The 19,880-nt window shown below is 39.2% G+C and overlaps 1 protein-coding gene and 1 pseudogene across 2 annotated transcripts in view; both read left to right on the forward strand.

The window, feature by feature from the left end:
• Positions 1 to 19,880, forward strand: part of Lrrc69 (leucine rich repeat containing 69) — a 121,429-nt gene that overhangs the window by 26,665 nt on the left and 74,884 nt on the right. For both annotated transcript variants that reach the window (XM_076924136.1, XM_076924137.1), the window contains exons 4-5: positions 3,661 to 3,856; positions 6,884 to 6,955. In XM_076924136.1, the coding sequence (XP_076780251.1) occupies positions 3,661 to 3,856; positions 6,884 to 6,955 (268 nt within the window). The remainder of the gene's footprint in view (positions 1 to 3,660; positions 3,857 to 6,883; positions 6,956 to 19,880) is intronic.
• On the forward strand, positions 13,763 to 14,819 carry LOC143438515 (ribosome biogenesis protein NSA2 homolog pseudogene; annotated as a pseudogene).

Genomic DNA, 19,880 nt, shown 5'->3' on the forward strand with positions numbered 1-19,880 from the left:
CACATCCAGGTCCTCCTGCGTGCAGAACAAACATTTGACCAACAAAGCCTTTCTTCAGTCACTAAGTTTAAGCAGATGATTCCTCAACTACTCGAGAGAAATGAGGAACAGCAGGTAATGTAAGAGTAAAAGTCTGGGTTTGAAACATAAGGTCCTAAATTTGATGCTATTGATATGCTAGCTCAGGGGTTCTTGGAGCTTGCTCGGCCAGATTGGGGACATTAAATTTTATTTCACTCGTGTCATAAACCATTTTGAGCTGTATGGCAAAAGGTCATATAAAAGCAAAGGATTTAAAATTACGATGTTATTTTCATTAAATAAAACCCGGCACATTTTATTATCATTAGCCACAACGAAAATCTGTTGTTTTCCCTAACCCCGCACATCTGTGCAGACAGGCTATCATTAGAGTTTTTCTGGAGCCGGCTGATGGCCTTGTCCTTCTGAGGCAGTATACACTCTTTGAGCTGTTTCTCTGACAGATGGAGAGAACTCTGCTCAGGTCTCCTTTGGGGACTCTTTATTGCCTATTGAACAGACACATATGAATTACAAAGAGAATGTGAAACTGTGAGCAGTCTTCAACACAGGATGGTTCAGTGAGCCTATCCTATTCCAATTCACGTGTCTATACTTCTTTCCAAATTCTTTTATAAGGAATTTTATAGTACTTTAAGTGGAAGAAATAAATTTTAAAAAAAGAAACAATTAAATTTCTGTGGAAGAGAAATACTGAGGAAAATTAAAACTTCAGTAGTTGCTTGCTTGCTTTTCCAGAATTTTGATTTATCAGTCAATTGGTTTAAGAATTGATAATAGCCAGGCAGTGGTGGCACACACCTTTAATCCCAGCAGTTGGGAGGCAGAGGCAGGCGGATTTCTGAGTTTAAGGCCAGCCTGGTCTACAGAGTGAGTTCTAGGACAGCCATGGCTACACAGAGAAACCCGGTCTTGAAAAACAAAAACAAAACAAAACAAACAAACAAACAAACAAACAAAAAAGAATTGATAATGATACAGTGAGCAGAAAAAGACCTGTTCAAGATATCTGATGAATCAGGTTCAGGATATATCTTTGTGCAACTAGCCTCAGATCAGTTAGTTAACTGCCCTAGATCTTGTCCCCTTTGCTTTTTAATGGGAGACTTTTGAATAGCTGAACTTCACACCACTCATAGTGATGGTATGATTTTCCAGTTGGAGAAGCTGTCTGTGTTTGGAGTGGGGTGTGCACTGTTTAAGGAAGCAGACAGATGTAAGGGGGTATATAAGAAGATGAAAGGACAGCTTTCATTTGGAAAGGTAGGGTCACAAGTAGGCCCCCATTGTTTTTATAGCTAGCTCTAAGCTGTCCGTATTTTGACCAGGCCATAAATAGAAGCTAATTGTCCATCTCCCATCATGGAGAAGTTCCTTTTGTTTTCAAGGTTTTAATTTTATTTTTAAAGTATGCGTACACTTGTATATGGCGTTGTGTTTACTCTGAGACCACCGTTGACCGTTTGGGATGTATGTGTGTCTATGTATGGATGTATGCACGTGAGCTACACGTTCCTGGGAAAGCCTGTAAACAAAATGGAATTCTCTGAAGCTGGAGTCACAGGAAGTTGTGAGCTGCCCGATGTTGGGTAACGAGAACCATATTTGGGTCATCTGCAAGAGCAGTGTGTGGGTCTTAACTACGGAGTCATCTCTCTAACTCCACTAGATGGGATTTCTTTATCTTCCCTCAATGGTTAAGGGTTAAACCTTAATGCTGTCCATCTTTACAATGAGGGTAAGTGTATAAGGTGATTTCGTGGTTCAAGATTCAGTAAGTTCTTGGGATCTGGAAAGATGGCCCAGTAGTTAAAGTTATTTGCTGTTCTTGCAGAAGATCTGGGTTCCTACTTCAGCACCCATATCCGCAAGTCACAACTACCTGTAACATCAGTCCAGGTGACTCGCCTTCTCTTGGCCTCTGTGGGTACCTGAATACATGTAGTACAAAGCCATGCAGTCAAGACGTGTGTGTGTGTGTGTGTGTGTGTGTGTGTGTCTATGTGCATCCTCTCCTCCTTCCAGAAATCAAGCAGCAATGTTAAGTTTTTCTGTGAAGTTATCTGTCAACCCTCTTCAGAGGAAAGGGATCAGGGAGAAGTTGCAAGTGCAGAGGTCCTCTGGATTCTGTCTGCAAGGTGGCTCTTTCTGTGTTCTTGAAAGGACAAGGGTGGTAGTCTCTCAGTTCACCCCTCTTCTCCTGACTCACTTAAACACTTGACAGATACATTTGCATTAAGGTCAGAGCTCCTCATAGAGTTTGGAGAAAAAGAAAGCCAACTCCCTGTGATAACACCATGTGCTCAACTGAAACAAGGCTGGTAACTGGACACTGAAGAAAATGCTCCATGTCTTTCACCATTTTCATTACTTTTTTTTTCTTTTTTCTTTTTTTTTTTTTTTGACACAGGGTTTTTCTGTGTAGTCCTGGCTGTCCTAGAACTTACTCTGTAGACCAGGCTGGCCTTGAACTCAGAAATCCGCCTGCCTCTGCCTCCCAAGTGCTGGGATTAAAGGCATGCAACACCACTGACCCGCTCATTACTTTTCTTCTCATAGTTTTTATTGATTTTTTTCTGAAGTTTACATCATGTACCCCAATCTCACTCATTTCCCAGTACTATCGTATCCCCCCCTGCACCCTTGTAACCTACCCTCCATCCCAGAAAACACAAAATAAAAAAAACCCAAACCCTAAAATCTCAAATCTCATTGTGAAATCTGCAGTGTGTCACACAATATATCCCTTTGCCCAAACAGCTTTTTTACTTGCAAATATTCATTGCAAAGAGACATTGGTCTGGTTCCAGGCTTCTGCCTTCTGCTACATTATAAATACTGGATCCTCACTGGGACTCCTCTAGGATTTCCTGTTGTTGCCTTGTGTTTTGGAGATCCTGTAGCTTTGGAACAGCAGCATGGGCCCTATCAACTGCTCGAGCAGTTCATAGGAAGGGTAGATGTTGGGGTGGGTCAAATGAAAGTCCTAGATCTGGTGGTAGCTGAGCTGGTCAGCCCAGCAAGCTCTCCTGGCCTGTGCCACCATGGCCTGCTCATCAGCACTGCCCTGGCCAGCAGTCCTGAGACACTATAACTTTTCCTGCCTACATACTTATATTTGTTTATAGCATATATAGTTATGTATATGTATGTTTATGTCCTCCTTTGTCCTCTGGCTTTGTCTCTCATATGGCCAGTATGTGTGTATAAGGAATGGATATAGAATTCTTTTTCTCTTTTTCCATTTACTTATTGTTTTTTGTTGTTGTTTGAGACAGAGTCTTGCTATGTAGCCTTGAATTCACTATGTAGACCAGACTGGCCTTGAACCAACAGGGGGTCCACTTGCTTCTGCCTCCCCAATGTTGGTATTATAGGCATGTACCATTATACCTGGAAGAATTCTCTTTTGCTTAAATCTAGATATGTAGCTTTTTGATTATAAATTATTTCTAAAAACTAAGTTTCAGTAAAGACCTTTTATGCTCAAAAGAGTCACAGTAGTTTCAAACACTTAGTAAGATTCAGAGGGCCTTCAAGAAACATGTGGCGCTTTAGTAATGGACTTTCATTGTCTGATGGTTTTGAGTCACATGCTTTTCTTGTTTATTGTTTTAGGTTAAGGAGGCTTACCTACTTAAGCCTCAACCATAACAAGCTCACCGTCATTCCCAAAGAGCTTTGTTCCCTTGAGCGTCTTTCTGAGCTGCATCTTAACTACAATCAGATAATGTTCATCCCTCAAGAGATTAAGTTCTTACGGAATCTTCAGCAGCTTTGTCTGGTCAGGAACAACATTGAAGTGTTGCCAGAGGTAAAGAAAAAAGGACCAGTGCTTTTGTTTCTATGGATGTTGGAGAAGAACTCGTTTAACATATTGGGAGGTGGTTATAAGCTGGCTTATATCATTGGTCATTCCAGCGTGCATTATAAATGACAAAGCATTTCCAAGTTCATTTGTTTTGATAAACAAAAAGATGTGAATCACTTTCTAATACATTATGAATTATGTGTATGTCTACACATGTTTATGAATGTATATTTTCTGTCTATATTTTGTGTTAGACTCCTTATGGACTCTAATTTCTCTGAAGAGGTCCTGGGGATGGAAAAAGAGCCCTTTGAATACAATATAAACTTGGGACTTCTGGAGTATAGTCTTAACATCAAATGTTAACTGCTTTTGTGATAGTTGAAGTCTAAGAATAACCACTTTGTATTTGAGTATGTGAATGGGTAAGCGGAAGGTAAACAGAAACAACACGAGGCAGCTTTGGGGTTTGTACAGAAAGCTTCTGTTTAGTTTTAAGAGCTGCTTTCAGGAAGCAGATCCAGGAGATGGAGGTGGATATTGGGACAACTCATTACTTAGGAAATACATCTGAATCATCTGCTCAAATACAGATGGCTTGTTCTTGCTACTGGTGAAATAAGGCTGCTTGGTCTGTGAGCTGGTCATAATGGTATCAGCATTTCAGAGTCTAACAAAGAACTTCAGAATTCCTAGAAGGTGGCACACAATAAGGAACTGGAGGGAAAATGGCTGCATGTGGGCTAATGCATCACTCTCTTCCCAAAGGAGTCTACTAAGAACATTAGTCCACCGTAGTCCCTTGGGGCTCATGTATGCAATGATTTGTAACCTTAGTGTGCTGGAACGGGAAGTGGCAGTATCTTGAGGGTAGGTTCCTCATGAAGGAAACTGTCATCCTTATTAAAGACATCCACAACTAGACTTTCTAGTGCAATCCTACAATCCCAACTTGCAGGATCCAAAAAAATGCTGAAGCATCCCTAGTTACATGACAAGATTGAGGCCCGCCTGGTGGCATGCATGACACCCTGTCTTAAACAATTAACCCAAACCAAAACCAAGGTAAGCCAAAACAAATCAAACCAAAACAGAACAAAGCACCTTAGGAGGCCTCAGAGGGACAAAGGGCTTTTTCCATCGTGCATTACAAGAAGTTGGCAGTTTCTAACCCAGAAGATGGCCCCACCGTGCTTAGACTTCTACATTCTGTGAAGGTGAGAATTCATTGCTATGCTTGTTAGATATCTAATTTATAGTTCTCTGTTACAGAAGACCAACTTATCTCCTCCTCTTGACATTTACAGTGTATTTACATATTAAAAGTATGGACCATTCCTGCAGCCAAGCTTCTTAATTTTGTTAATTAGAGTTTCCCGAGTCAATGCCTTGGCATTTGCTTTAGTCATAGTGGTCAAATGAAATTTATTAAAATTTTCAATGTAATTGAAGCTCTCCATAGTCATAAGGAATGCCAATAGTATTTAGCTTTGTGCCTACGGCATAGTTGGCTATGTTGGCTTTTCTCTTTCTGGCTTTTATTTCGCTTTGTTCTCATACTGGATCTGTGTGATATAGACTTGTAAGTTTCCTCCTCCTGTGAGTCTCTGCTTTGCTTAGTCTTGCTTTACTCCACTACACAGGTCTTCGAGCCAAGTTAGAATATTTCTTCATATGGGACATAGTGACTTGCCCGGTGACAGGCTTAAGACCTAAGCTAAGTAAATGGGACAAGGTTGATGGATTGATGGGGATAAATTTGTCTTTCTGCATGTTAAACAGGGAGAACGAAGACTTACATCCAGGGACGGGAGAGATGGCTCAGTAGTTCAGAGCACTTGATGCTCTTACGGAGGACCCACGTTCAGTTTTCAGCACACATAGCCCACAACCATCCATAACTCCAGTCACAGGGGATCTAATGTCCTCTTCTGCCCCCTGTGGACACTGTGCACTCATGGGGTTAACAGACATGCATTCAAGCAAAGCACTAATACAAATATGTATATTATAATATTCTAAAAAACATAAAAGAATTTCTGGATCCTGATGTCGCCTTTGTCTGTCCTCTTTGCTCCTCTTCTGTCATTTTAATGCTCTACTCCTCCCGAAGTTCTATCCCAGCCCCCGTTCTCTTCATGGAACAGTTTCTGGCAAAGAGGGAGATCTAAAGTACACTCAGTACCACAAACTCATCATCTGCTTCCAGACACTGCAACATGTTATAAAAGATGGAGACTGCTGGATATGACTAAAGAGAATGCCATTTCCCTAGGGAGAAACTCTGTCACCAAAACAGTAGTAGCATTTCAGAAGCATTTCTACAATACTTGAAGTCATTTAATAAATTATCCTCTCGTTTTTCAATTTCAATTGGTTTCGAAGTTTCCATGTTTTAAAACCCTAGTTTACATTTGCTTTTTAATAGAAATAGTAGAAATAAGATGTCTCATAAAAATCATGTGGTTATTAGAGTAATACACAATTGCATTGGCCAAGTAGATATAGTTCTGGGTTTCATTTCTTCTGTGAAGGGTTGTGTTATCATAACGCTAAGCAAAAGATAGATGTACTATAAATTCTGCTGAAGTTATCATAACATTCCGGGATGACATGTTTTCTGTTTCTCAGGGTTTCTATTTTAATAATAGATGGTGTCTAAAAGTGCTCACTAGATATTAGGCTGCTTGAATTTCATAACTCAGTTAATCCACTCAACAATCACCAGCCTATATCATTTACATTTAGTAGAAAGTCGAGAAACTAAAATACAAAGGTGCTTAGGAAGTTGCATATGATTACACTTAGTAGCAAGTGAGAGGTGGGTTTAGACCTGGAAATAGTGAACTGAGAGTATATTATGTTGCTCTGGAGGACGTAGAAGAGATATGGATTCATGGTTACTGGGCCGTCCGTAGAGATCTCCTTGGGGAAGACTGTCTTGATGGACGGATAACTCTATCTACTCTGAACCAAGTCAATACTTAAAATTTTATATTAAAAACTCTCTTTTTTGGTCTTCTGACACAGGAAGTTTGTCGTCTTAAAAACCTAAGAGTCCTGGACATAGCTGGAAATGTTATCCAGATATTTCCAGCAGGCGTAAGTACTGTCAATTGTTACTGTAATTAAAAATCATTCTGTTTATACTATTGGGAATAGAAAAGTACAAGCAGCCAGCAAAAGCTGTAGTAATTGGAGCCTTGATTTATACAGTGACTCAAAGGTTTGCTTTGTTCTAGAGTTTCAAAATCCATTCTTTTACTTCCTTTTCCCTGTGTTCTCTGCCTGCTGAACTTGCTTGAACCAAATAAACTCTGGTTGTTATCATAAATATTTAATCTATCAGTTATGATTAAATTTTTTGGTTATTACACACTGCTTTTGGTAACCTCTGACTTGTTTGAAAAGACTACTTTCTTGGGCACAAGACTTTTTCCCATATAGCTAGTTAATCCAGAAGTGACCCTTTTGTTTGGTGTTTTCAAGCCATTAGCTATGAAGATGCACTTTCTTTCCCATTTGGAAGTGAATTTTGACTTTGTTTATTTCAAATAACAGAGACAGTTCATTTTGGCAACTTGTAACTTTTGGGGAAGTAATAGCTGTATTTCATACTGCGTTTTTGTATCCAAGTGAGCATGCTGGAACATTCAAGTAAATGATTACAAGTCCATTCATCCAGAAAGTATTCAGTAAATACCTATGGATCCATTAATTTTATTCTTACTGATTGACTCAACATGTAGTTTTTAGACATTTTCATCTTAATTTTATAATTAAAATTATAATTTTAATACCAGAAAGGATGAAAATGTGAACTATTGGGTTCAAAATATGCTTTATGAAAATATATGCAATATTCTGATTATGGTAAAATATATCATAAAAGCCTTTTTTTTTTTTTTTTTTTTTTTGGTATTTTCAGACAAGGTTTCTTTTTATAATAGCCCTGGCTGTCCCCTTGCTTTGTAGACCAACCTGGCCTCGAACTCACAGAGATCCACCTGATTCTGCCTTCTGAGTTCTGGGCTTAAAGGCATGTGCAAGTACTTTCATATAATCCATCACCACCACCGACCTCCGGAACTTATTTTGTTATCTTGCCAACTCAAATGGTGTCATTAGACAAATTTCCAGTTCTCTTGTTAGCATCTACCACATCTATTATAGCATTTTAAAATAAGCATTTCTTCCTTTTTTTGAAATTACCATTCAATGTTCTGTCTTTATGTATTTAATTACTTTGTGCACTCCACAGAAGACATTAGCTGACATTTGTCCTTTTGTGATTGGCTTATTTTACTTAGCACAGTGCCACTCATCCCTGCAATCAAGCGTTGGATTTTTCTTTTTTGTCTTAGGCAGAATCATAATCACTCACATCACATGCATGTGTGCCTTTTGCTTATCTTTGTTCTGTGGATTGACACTTGGAGTGTTTCCGTTTTTTTTTCTTATTGTGAGCTATGCTGCTGCAAAGTTTGTTGTACAAGTTTGAGTTTTCAGTTTTAATTTCTTTAGATATAGTCTCAGAAATAGAATTACCAAATTATTAGTGCTTTCCTATCTTATTTTCTTTTCTTGATGTCTTTTGTCTTAATCTTTTATCTTTCTTTCTTATCCTACTGTCTGACAGAAGCATCTTAAAGAAGGGCTTGTTCTGGTCCACAGTTCAAGGGCAGAGCTCATCACAGTTGTGAAGCTAAGACATGTGCCGGGTGAAGCAACTGGTTGTATGTGTCCATATTGAATTCCAGGGCTCAGCTCTCTTATGTATTCTGGGACCCAGCCTCTGGAATGGTTCTGCTCACATTCAGAGTGGCTCTTTTCACCTCTCTTAACTAAATCTCAATAATTCCTCACAAAAATGTCCACAGGCTAACCAGTCTAAGTATGCCCCAAAGCTTGCCTTCTAGATGATTCTAGAGCCCAGCAAACTGGCAATAAATATTAACCATCACATATTTAATATTTTAAAGGGTTTACTATACTGTTAACAATTTTATAGTTCAAATTATAGGAAAGAATAGATGTTTTCAGTGAAGATTGGGTAAAGATCCCATGATTTTATTCATACTGTGGATTTGATTTAAATCTGTGCAAAGTGTGATAAAACCTTAATTTCCAGAAACTTCTTTCCAGTGCCACCTCTACCATGTGTACCACTGGAACACAGACCATGGAAAGGAATGATCCTTTTTCAAGTCTACATTGATGTTAGAATGTTAACTTTGCTATCAAACATATATTGAATTTCAACTTAATATTATTTATTAAATGAGTAAACCTAATGTTCTTCAACTCCACTTAACACCCACCTTGGTGTTGCCAGTAATTCACTGTTTTTTTTTTTCTAAAAAGTAATTCTATATCAATAGTTATGTTTTAATACCCCTGCTTCCAAGAATTTTAGCATGACTTTGACATGGTCTATGCCAAGTGCATATTCAGAAAATTCTGTAGACCATATGAAACAAGCTAGTATACAAACTCATCTGAGCTTTGTTCCCCAGTTTTTTTTTTAACTTGGATTTTTAAAAGTGATTTTTCTTTCTAAAAGAGTAATGACATTTTGCAAATTATTGGTGTGAAATCCATTTTCCACAGTTGAGAAATGGGGCCAACTGACGAAACACATGGCAAATGCAGAGATGAATTGCTGGCTCTGTAGCATCTTTCTACTACATAAGTATGTAAGTAGTATAGAGTTCAGTGTCAAAGTGAGGAACGTGAACATCAGCAACAATGAAGACCACAGACCTTAACAATGAAGGACACAGACCTTAACAATGAAGACCACAGACCTTAACAATGAAGACCACAGACCTTAACAATGAAGACCACAGACCTTAACAATGAAGACCACAGACCTTAACAATGAAGACCACAGACCTTAACAATGAAGGACACAGGCTTTAACAATGAAGGACACAGACTTTAACAATGAAGACCACAGACTTTAACAATGAAGGACACAGACTTTAACAATGAAGGAAACAGACTTTAACAATGAAGACCACAGACCTTAACAATGAAGGACACAGACTTTAACAATGAAGACCACAGACCTTAACAATGAAGACCACAGACCTTAACAATGAAGACCACAGACCTTAACAATGAAGACCACAGACCTTAACAATGAAGACCACAGACCTTAACAATGAAGACCACAGACCTTAACAATGAAGGACACAGACCTTAACAATGAAGGACACAGACCTTAACAATGAAGGACACAGACCTTAACAATGAAGGACACAGACCTTAACAATGAAGACCACAGACCTTAACAATGAAGACCACAGACCTTAACAATGAAGGACACAGGCTTTAACAATGAAGGACACAGGCTTTAACAATGAAGGACACAGACTTTAACAATGAAGGACACAGACCTTAACAATGAAGGACACAGACTTTAACAATGAAGGACACAGGCTTTAGCAATGAAGGACACAGACCTTAACAATGAAGGACACAGGCTTTAACAATGAAGGACACAGACCTTAACAATGAAGGACACAGGCTTTAACAATGAAGGACACAGGCTTTAGCAATGAAGACCATAGACAATAACAATGAAGAACACAGACTTTAACATTAAAGACACAGACTTTAACAATGAAGGACACAAGCTTTGTTTGGGGTCATATATCCATTAGTTTAAATTCCTAAGTTCTTATTTACTAAACTATGATTTCAGACAAGTCGAGTTGCCACTTATAACCACCAACTCATGAGCATATTAAGTTTGTAAATGATTATAAAACACTTTATAGAGAGTGTCAAAAGAATGGAAAATACTTTGATAATGAATTGTTTGCGAACTGTGTGGTAATGTACAATCACAGCGCTTGTAGGGACTAGTCACTATTTATGGGTGGCAATAGGAAACACTGACTTTCTGAAGGATGTGTTTTACAACCTGTTCTTACTACAAAATGTTGAAAGCCATAAAAAATAGAAGAGGAAAGGGAAAGTCAGTTTCCCTATGATCTCCAGCATTGGAATTACATTCTGTGGAATAGATTTAATAGTTTATTTTACCGCCATGCTTTCTTTTTTTTTTTTTTTTCTTTTGGATATTTTATTTACATTTCAGATGTTATCCTTTTACCCCATACCCCCCCCACAACCAGGAACCCCCAATCCCATCTCCCTTCCTCCTGCTTCTATGAGGATGTGCCCCCACCAACCTCCTACTCCCACCTCCCGACCCTTGAATTCCCCCACATTCGTCATCTAGCCTTCATGGGACCAAGGCCATGCTTTCAAGACAGGATTTCTCTGTGTAGTAGCCCTGGCTGTCCTGGAACTCCTGTTGTAGAACAGGCTGGCCTCGAACTTAGAGATCCACTTGCCTCTGCCTCCTGAGTGCTGGGATTAAAGGCATGCAGCACCATGCATTGCTATTGCTGTTCTCTTAAAAATGATTTTTATTTGAGTTTTATAGTCTAAAATTTGGTGTGTAACTTAGAAAATGTTATTTTGCAACAATATACAATTTTTTTTTATTGAGGTAGCTTTTAAATATTTGAAGTTGATTTTTAGATATTTATTTACTTATATATATGAGTGTTTTCTTCTTCCTTTTCCTTCTTCCTTCTTTCTTCTTCCTTCTTCCACTTGCTCTGGTTCCCGCTTGCTCTGGCCCCACTCGCTCCAGCCCTGCTCACTCTGAAAAAAGTACACTGTAGCTGTTTTCAGACACCCATATGGGGGCATCAGATCTCATTATGGATGGTTGTAAGCCACCATGTGGTTGCTGGGATTTGAACTCATGACCTCCTGAAGAGTAGTCGGTGCTCTTAACCATGGAGCCATCTCACCAGCCCTATATATTGGTGTTTTGACTACATAATTCTTTGCGGACCTGTGTATATCTGTGAACATCTGTGAGCAGCCATGTGGGTGCTGGGAATTGATCCTGAGTCCTATGCAAGAACAAGTGCTTTTGACTGCTGAGCCATCTTTCCAGTCCCTCCCACTTGCAAAGCTGATATTTTAAGTCAGGAGTTATTATACAAATAAGAATGTATGTTAACTGGAAACCTGATTACAAGCATGTGTCACCATAACTTGCTTAGCATTTTTCCGGTTATAGAAGTAATTGGGACTGAAGCTCTAATACAGTAAAGTTCTTGTTTAGCATGCAGAAAGCCCTGTTGGATCACTGGCACGTCCTAAACCTGATGTGGCAGCACGTGCCTGTCATGCTTGTGCAGCTAGGACAGTCAAACTTTCCAGATCAAACATTGGCCAGCCTGGGATGCAGGAGATCTTGTAAACCAAAACCAAAACCAAAACAGAGTAAAGCAATAAAAGAAGCCAGTATTAGTTGTATAATGTATGTAACAACAATTGATGAAAACAGATGCCATGAATTTGAGAGAGAGCAAGAGGGGTATATGGGTGGGTATGGAGGAGGGGCAGGGAGAGAGAAAATGATGTCATCATATTATAATATATAAGTTATATATAATATAACATAGTTTTATAATATAAAAGAAGTAGTTTGAAAATGTATATAAGATTCTAAACTACAACGTATAAGGGGCCATTAACTTTATTTTTGAGAGATAATATGTTATTCTATCATTACTTAATTTTTACAAATTCACTCTAGAATAAAATTGAAATTATACTTCACAAAAGAATCTTTTTCACTTAACATTATATATTGAATAGTCTCCTTCAAGAAATATGTTTCAGATATTTGTTTTTAATCATTGGATCTTTTAAAAATCATGTTTACTCTTTTTTACTTTTTTATTTATTGGAATAAATTGGAATGAGCAGACCTTTGAGGAAAAAGATTATTAGAAATTGGTATCTTTTATTTTAAACTTTCTTTGGCAGAGTGAGATTTCCAAAATCTAACCAATGATTCACAGTGAGTGGCACAGTGACAGTCATGGTAATGGCTGGTTTAGTAGTTTTCTGTGCTTGCCGTAACTGGGACTAAAGATCACATGGCTCTATTTTTTTTCTCTTAGAAAGATACAATTTTTTGGATTTTTGTCTACCCTGATTCACTATGATTTTATCCTAGCTAATTATATCTTCATAATTCTGAGACACGCTGTTTTTGGGTGAATGGCACCATTCAATCCCGTGTACTTTGGTAAAGTGTAAAACTTAGTTTGGATCTGGAACAGATTTAACTGTACTGTGTGAAGGGAGATCAGTTCAGCTATCATTTTGTTGAGTGTCTCCTCTGGCCACTTCCTCTCAAGTGTTGCTCTTGAATACTGGAGGAATTCTGACCATGTAAGCTTCCCAGCACCCATGTTAGGTAGCTCTGATGTCACCGGCCTCAACTTCTGCAGTTCCAGGTGTACATCCTTACACATGTACACATAATTAAATCTTTTTTTAATTGAGGGAACCAACTAATTGGTTATTTTATTTAGTGTTTGTGTGTGAACCATCGAACATGTGTGATGAAGGCCACGGGACCACTTTTGGTAGTTGATTCTCTTTCAGCTATGTGGGTTTCTAGGCTCTAACTCAGGTTATCAGGCTTGGCACTCAAGTGTGTTACTCACTGAGCAGTATTGCTGGCCTTCTCAAAATAAAATTTAAGATGGAATTCCTACCATCATAATATTCTAGTGAGACAAATGAACCGTGATGGATATTGGTTGTCTGGAATTTGGATGTCATGTTAGGTCTTAGAGAGATCTTTTTTTTTTTTTTTTTTTTTTTTTTGGTTTTTCGAGACAGGGTTTCTCTGTGTAGCCCTGGCTGTCCTGGAACTCACTCTGTATACCAGGCTGGCCTCGAACTCAGAAATCCGCCTGCCTCTGCCTTCTAGGGATTAAAGGTGTGCGCCACCACGCCCGGCTCTTAGAGAGCTCTTAAAGGCAAGAAATACAGACACTTAAAAAAAAAATAGGCCTTTTCCCGTTCCGGCTTGAGCGAACCAGGCTCGTGGGCCAGTGACACCCAGAAGTTAAGAGGTTTTTGGAACACGGGAGGTCGCGGACGGCTGCTCCGCGGCTGTCATCATGCCACAAAATGAATATATTGAATTGCACCGCAAACGATATGGATATCGTTTGGACTACCATGAGAAAAAGAGAAAGAAAGAAGGTCGGGAGGCCCATGAACGCTCAAAGAAGGCAAAAAAAAAAAATGATTGGCCTGAAGGCTAAGCTCTACCATAAACAGCGCCATGCGGAGAAAATACAAATGAAAAAGACTATTAAGATGCATGAAAAGAGAAACACCAAGCAGAAGGATGACGAGAAGACTCCACAGGGAGCAGTGCCTGCCTATCTGCTGGACAGAGAGGGGCAGTCGAGAGCAAAAGTACTTTCCAACATGATTAAGCAGAAAAGAAAAGAAAAGGCGGGAAAATGGGAGGTCCCTCTACCCAAAGTTCGTGCCCAAGGAGAAACAGAAGTATTGAAAGTTATTCGAACAGGAAAAAGAAAAAAGAAGGCATGGAAGAGAATGGTTACTAAAGTCTGCTTTGTTGGTGATGGTTTTACAAGAAAACCACCTAAATATGAAAGGTTCATTAGGCCAATGGGTCTACGTTTCAAAAAAAGCCCATGTCACACACCCTGAGCTGAAAGCGACTTTTTGCCTGCCTATACTCGGTGTGAAAAAGAATCCATCATCCCCATTATATACAACCCTGGGTGTGATCACCAAAGGTACAGTTATTGAAGTGAATGTGAGCGAGTTGGGCCTTGTGACACAAGGAGGCAAGGTTATTTGGGGAAAGTATGCCCAAGTTACCAACAATCCTGAAAACGATGGGTGCATAAATGCAGTCTTGCTGGTTTGACAGTGACATCATACAAGTCATTCCACGCACTATGGAAGACTACATACTGTCAGGAAAACACCATCACTGTGACCTTTCTGAATTACCATGCAGCCTTACCCCATGTGCAGTCATCAAGAAGTATTTATTAAGGTGTAAAGGAAAATAAAACACTGCCCTATTTAAAAAAAAAAAAAAAAAGAGCATTAAAGAAGTAGACATTAGCTTGGAAAGAAAAGGGGCCAGATAGGTAGTAATTCATTTTATCTCCAAACTATGAAGGGAAAAAGTGGCCAGATGCACTTAAAACTTTTGAGAATGGGAAAGGAAAAATACTGTTGTTACTTGCCACTGAGAATTTTGGATAAGCTATAGTGGGGTTTGTGAGAGTTGAGAGCTACCAATATCTCTTTCCATATTTTATAAGACATAGAAAACTCAGTCTCTAAAGCAGTAGTGGCTAAATTCTTTCAGCAGGGAGAAAAATGTACTCCTTAGATTTTTAGTCCCTTTGAAATAATTTTTTTATTGAATATTTTATTTACATTTCAGATGTTATCCCCTTACCCCATTTCTCCCTCCCCCCAGGAGCCCCCTATCTCATCCCCCTCCCCCTGCTTCTATGAGGATGTGCCCAACCCAATCCCACCTCCCCACCCTCTAATTTCTCCACACTTGGTGTCCAGCCTTCATGGGACCAAGGATCTCCTCTCCCACCTATTCCCCACAAGGCTGAGGACCCAGCTATACCACTCCTGGGCATATACCCAGATATTCCAACATATAACAAGGATACATGCTCCACTGTGTTTATAGAAGCCTTATTTATAATAGCCAGGAGCTGGAAATAATTTTAAAAGACCCTTTTATGTGCATCTTCTTTTACTAGCTCTTCTCTACCCAGACTTCAGTGATTTGAAATAGAAGATGCCCTAACTGAAGTGACAAAAACATCTTTTGAGAAAGGGTTTCTCTGCATACAGCTCTGGCTATGCTGGAGATGGAGCTGTAGACCAGGCTGGCCTTGAAATCACAGAGATCTACCTGCCTCAGCCTGCCGAGTGGTGGGATTAAAGGCATGGGTTACCATTCCTAGCTGACAAAAAGCTTTAATGACTATCACCAGGAGGCATCATGAGGTCTGTCTTTGATGTGAAATGTAGAACAAAACCTCATCTTTGAATATTGTAGAACCTGCAGCAAGCTTTGTACTTTTCAGTAACACTCTTGTCAGACTTTATTAGCAATCTTCCTTCTCACTTGTGATATCATGACATTTTCGATCTAGAGAAATAACACAAGTTATTTTTTGCATCAGTACTTTATAGTTGTTCAGTAATTTGCAAGTTTTTGAAGCAATGTTTCATGTAGTAAAATCTATTTGATGTTGCACAATGCCCTGGAGAAGCAGACTGGACCTCAGACCTATTTAGGGCCAAGAGTATTGAGACTCCAGAGAAGTATTTAGCTAGTAGATGCCCTCCATCTTGAGTACACAGAAGAATCCTTTGGATAGCTTGTTAAAACCCAGAATGCTGGGCTTCACTCCCAGAGTTTCTGAGTCAGATGGCTGTGGAGCCCAAGAATGTGCATTTCTAAGTAAGTTCTCAGGTGTTGCTGATGCTGCAAGTGTGGGCATCATACTTGGAGAACCACAGACCTGAATTACAGAGCAATGTGGATCTGGACCTGGCACTCAAGACTTTGCCAAAAGCCCAGGCTCCATCCATCTTAGTACGGAGCCTCTGAAAAATCTGTTTTTTGTCTTAGCAGTGATAAGCCAGGGTGTTCATGTTATGTTACACAAATAACATATTTCTTTTCTTACACTGGAGGGTCAGATTCTGAGAATGTCACTGTGTCCTTTGGTCAAGTGATGCTGAAGGAGCACGGTTTGAACAGTATAGTTCCTGTGTATGCCGAAAAGGCTTCACCTAGAAACAGGGTTTCCGTATGTGAACACAGGGACATAGGCAATAGTGGGTTCTGCGAAGCTGAGATTGGCATGTTGGCCAGTAGAGTTAACCTTATTCCTGTCAGCTACATACATTGTAAATGTATGTTAATTCCACGCCACTGATAAAATGGATGGTTATTTATTATTATTTGTACCCAATTTAAAAATAGGTTAGAGATTTTAGTATGTGAATTGAACACTAAATTACTCTGGAGATTTTTTGGGATGGTCAAATCTTTACCATGTTATTTATTTAGTAACTTAAGAGTTTTATTGTTAAAAGAATTTCCCATTTGCATTAACTGGATGCCATTTGGATATGGGCGATTTATCTTAAACATTTATATGACTTCAGGTCAGTGTGACAGCACGTAAGAAAGTGCTTCGTTAAGAGTACACACTTGAGAAATGTGCTTAAGAAGATGGAGTCACAGCCAATAATACATGTTCCACAGTTGCTGCTTGCTTTCAGTGTCAAATTTTTGACTTAAGTTCGTTCATTCACATCTGAAGCTTCCACAAACAGTCTGTATCAGGGTTAAGAATTTTCCAGAGGTTTGAGGCCACATATTTTAATATGTATGTGGGGGAGGGAGAGAGAGCCACACACACAGAGACAGAGAGACATAGACAGACAGAGACAAAGACACACACACACAGACACAGAGAGAGACAGAGAGACAGAGAGAGACAAAGACAGAGATAGAGAGACAGAGAGGAGAGAAAGCAAGAACCGTAGGCTATAGCAGTGTTGTGAGACAGATGCGGTGTGGACCATTCCTGGCTGGTATAACATCATTACAACATCTTTTCCTTTTCATCCATGCTCCTTGGTTTTCTTCAAGAATTCTTTAGAGTTATAAATCAAATTTGGGGATGTCAAGAACATTTCTTCTTTTACAGTATAAAAAACAAAGGACAGGAAAATATCTCTTTTTCCAGAAACACAAGTCCTGTGAAGAGTGAAGAGGTTTGAAACCACTGTTCACAAATATAACTTTCTCCCCTAGCTTAATAGTTAGTGGAGTTACGTCCTTGGGCACCATAGTGTGTTAACTTTAATATTGATCTTTTTCCCCTCTATGCATTGGTGGCATTAATAACTCATATTAAAATACTCTTTGGAAAGTCCTTGGCATATAGTTGGTGGTCAGCAAAAATAGTTTGTAAAACCTTTATTAGTGTACTGGCATTATATAACATTTAATATATAATACATATAGTACATAGTAAATGGTTTTTTTTTTCTGTTTTGGGGTACTGGCTGGTTGACCCAAAGTTTTCTTTCTTTCTTTCTTTCTTTCTTTCTTTCTTTCTTTCTTTCTTTCTTTCTTTCTTTCTTTCTTTCCACTCCAGATTTTTTTGTTCCCCTTCCAATCTACCCTCCAACTTTTCCGCATCCCATACCTCCTCCCTGTCTCCATGATGATGTCCCTACCACCCATCCCCCACCCCAACAGACCTCTAAACTCCCTGGGGCTTCCCAGGGAGCCTCTTGAGGGTTTTCTTTCTTTAGGATTTCTTTTAAGAATTGATTTGAGTTGTCTCTCACTTATACATCCTGATGTGTTTGCAGACTTTCAAAAGCATATGATTAGGTGCTGGGCTGTAGCTTGGAGACAGAGTGCTCACCTAGCAAATCGAAGGCCTTAGGTTCAATCCACAGTAACACATAATAAAAACTTAACTGAGCCCAATATGCGGTCATCAGGGCCTTTACTGATGTGTATAACCTCAGCAGCATATACCATATCCTAGACTCCTTCACTGATGCCTAAATAATGAGTTTCTCTGAAGATGCATTTGCATTGTTCTGATCTAATTCAGCTATGTAATAAAATAGAAGCAGTCAACTGTGCCTCTGAAGGAGCCCTGATTCTCAGGATCTGTGACTTTCGTTCTATCTGTTTTTATGAGTCACTTTCCATTCTCTAGTAGAACACTAGGTTTCTGTGCATGGCCAATGCTGGCTGCTTTTGATCTGTTCTAGTCTGAAAAAATCTTGCTGAGTTGTCTTGGACCCCAGATTCTAGCTTGATCAGTAGATCGTGGAGACAATATACTTTAAATCTCCACCTGATGCTTGTCTGATTCGTGAAGCCTAGATGTTTCACGAATGAGTCCAATGTCTTTAGCCATTTTATAATTTTGTTCTTATACAAAATAAAGAAAGGTGTCTTATTAATTAATGAATTTGTATATGTGTGCACACATGTGTACATTTGTGTACATGTGCATGGATGTGTGTGGAAGCCAGAGGTTGAAGTCAGATGTCTTTCTCTGTTGTTGCAACCTTATGTATTAAGTCAAGTTGTTTCATTTGAACCAGGATCTCACACAAAATTTGGCTAGATTAGCCAGCCAGCATGCTCTGAAGAGCCACCTTTTACATGCTGTGATTATAGGAAGGTGGGTACTTCAGATCCTACCTCTGCTTCTCTTCCTCTGTTCCTAGCTCAGTCTTCAACATCCACCAGTTTATTTATTTATTTTTTTTTGGATCCTTATTATTTCAAAATGAACTTACACACATTCATTAGGGTAATTTTCATATAGGAACAGTTATTAACAACTATTCATGCACACACATGCATTTCTAGGAAGACCATTCAATTTTAGTTTATGGTTTTATAAGGAACTGTGACCTGGAATGCTTGGAGAGTAGCGATTACATTACAAATATTACCATGTCCCTGATCAATAATGTCTGAGTAGTCTAGGAAACACAACAGAGTTATGGGAAACAGACTCATTCAGAGAGGGAAATTGCAGTGTTTCCCTCATATCCAAACTACTATCTGAAGCTTGAAAGCTTTTCTGAAAATGATTCTAAAAATAGTATGAAAGAAAGATATACAAGGAAATAACCGTAAAGCTGTGGCAAGAATGCCTCTGAATATGTCCATGATATGGCGGTTTGCATTGAGAGTTCAGTTTGCTCTGGGCTGTGAGACACTTCAGCCATGCACTCTGTCTTCTAGGTAGTTATTCTGCCTCTCTGTCTCTGCAACAGTAATTTTTTGGGATCCATTTGGTATTTGGTATTTATCATCTGTCCATCTGTCTGTCTGTCTGTCCTGGCTGGTTTTGTGTGTCACCTTGACACAAGCTGGAATTATCATAGAGAAAGGAGCCTCCTTTGAGGAAATACCTCCATGAGATCCAGCTGCAAGGCATTTTTTTCAATTAAGGGTGGAAGAGCCCATTCTAGGTGGTGCCATCCCTGGGCTGGGAGTCCTGGGTTCTATAAGAAAGCAAAATGAGCAAGCCAGTGGAAGCAAGCTGGT

This window comes from Arvicanthis niloticus, chromosome 25 (genome assembly GCF_011762505.2).
Source record: "Arvicanthis niloticus isolate mArvNil1 chromosome 25, mArvNil1.pat.X, whole genome shotgun sequence".
Lineage (NCBI taxonomy): Eukaryota > Metazoa > Chordata > Mammalia > Rodentia > Muridae > Arvicanthis > Arvicanthis niloticus.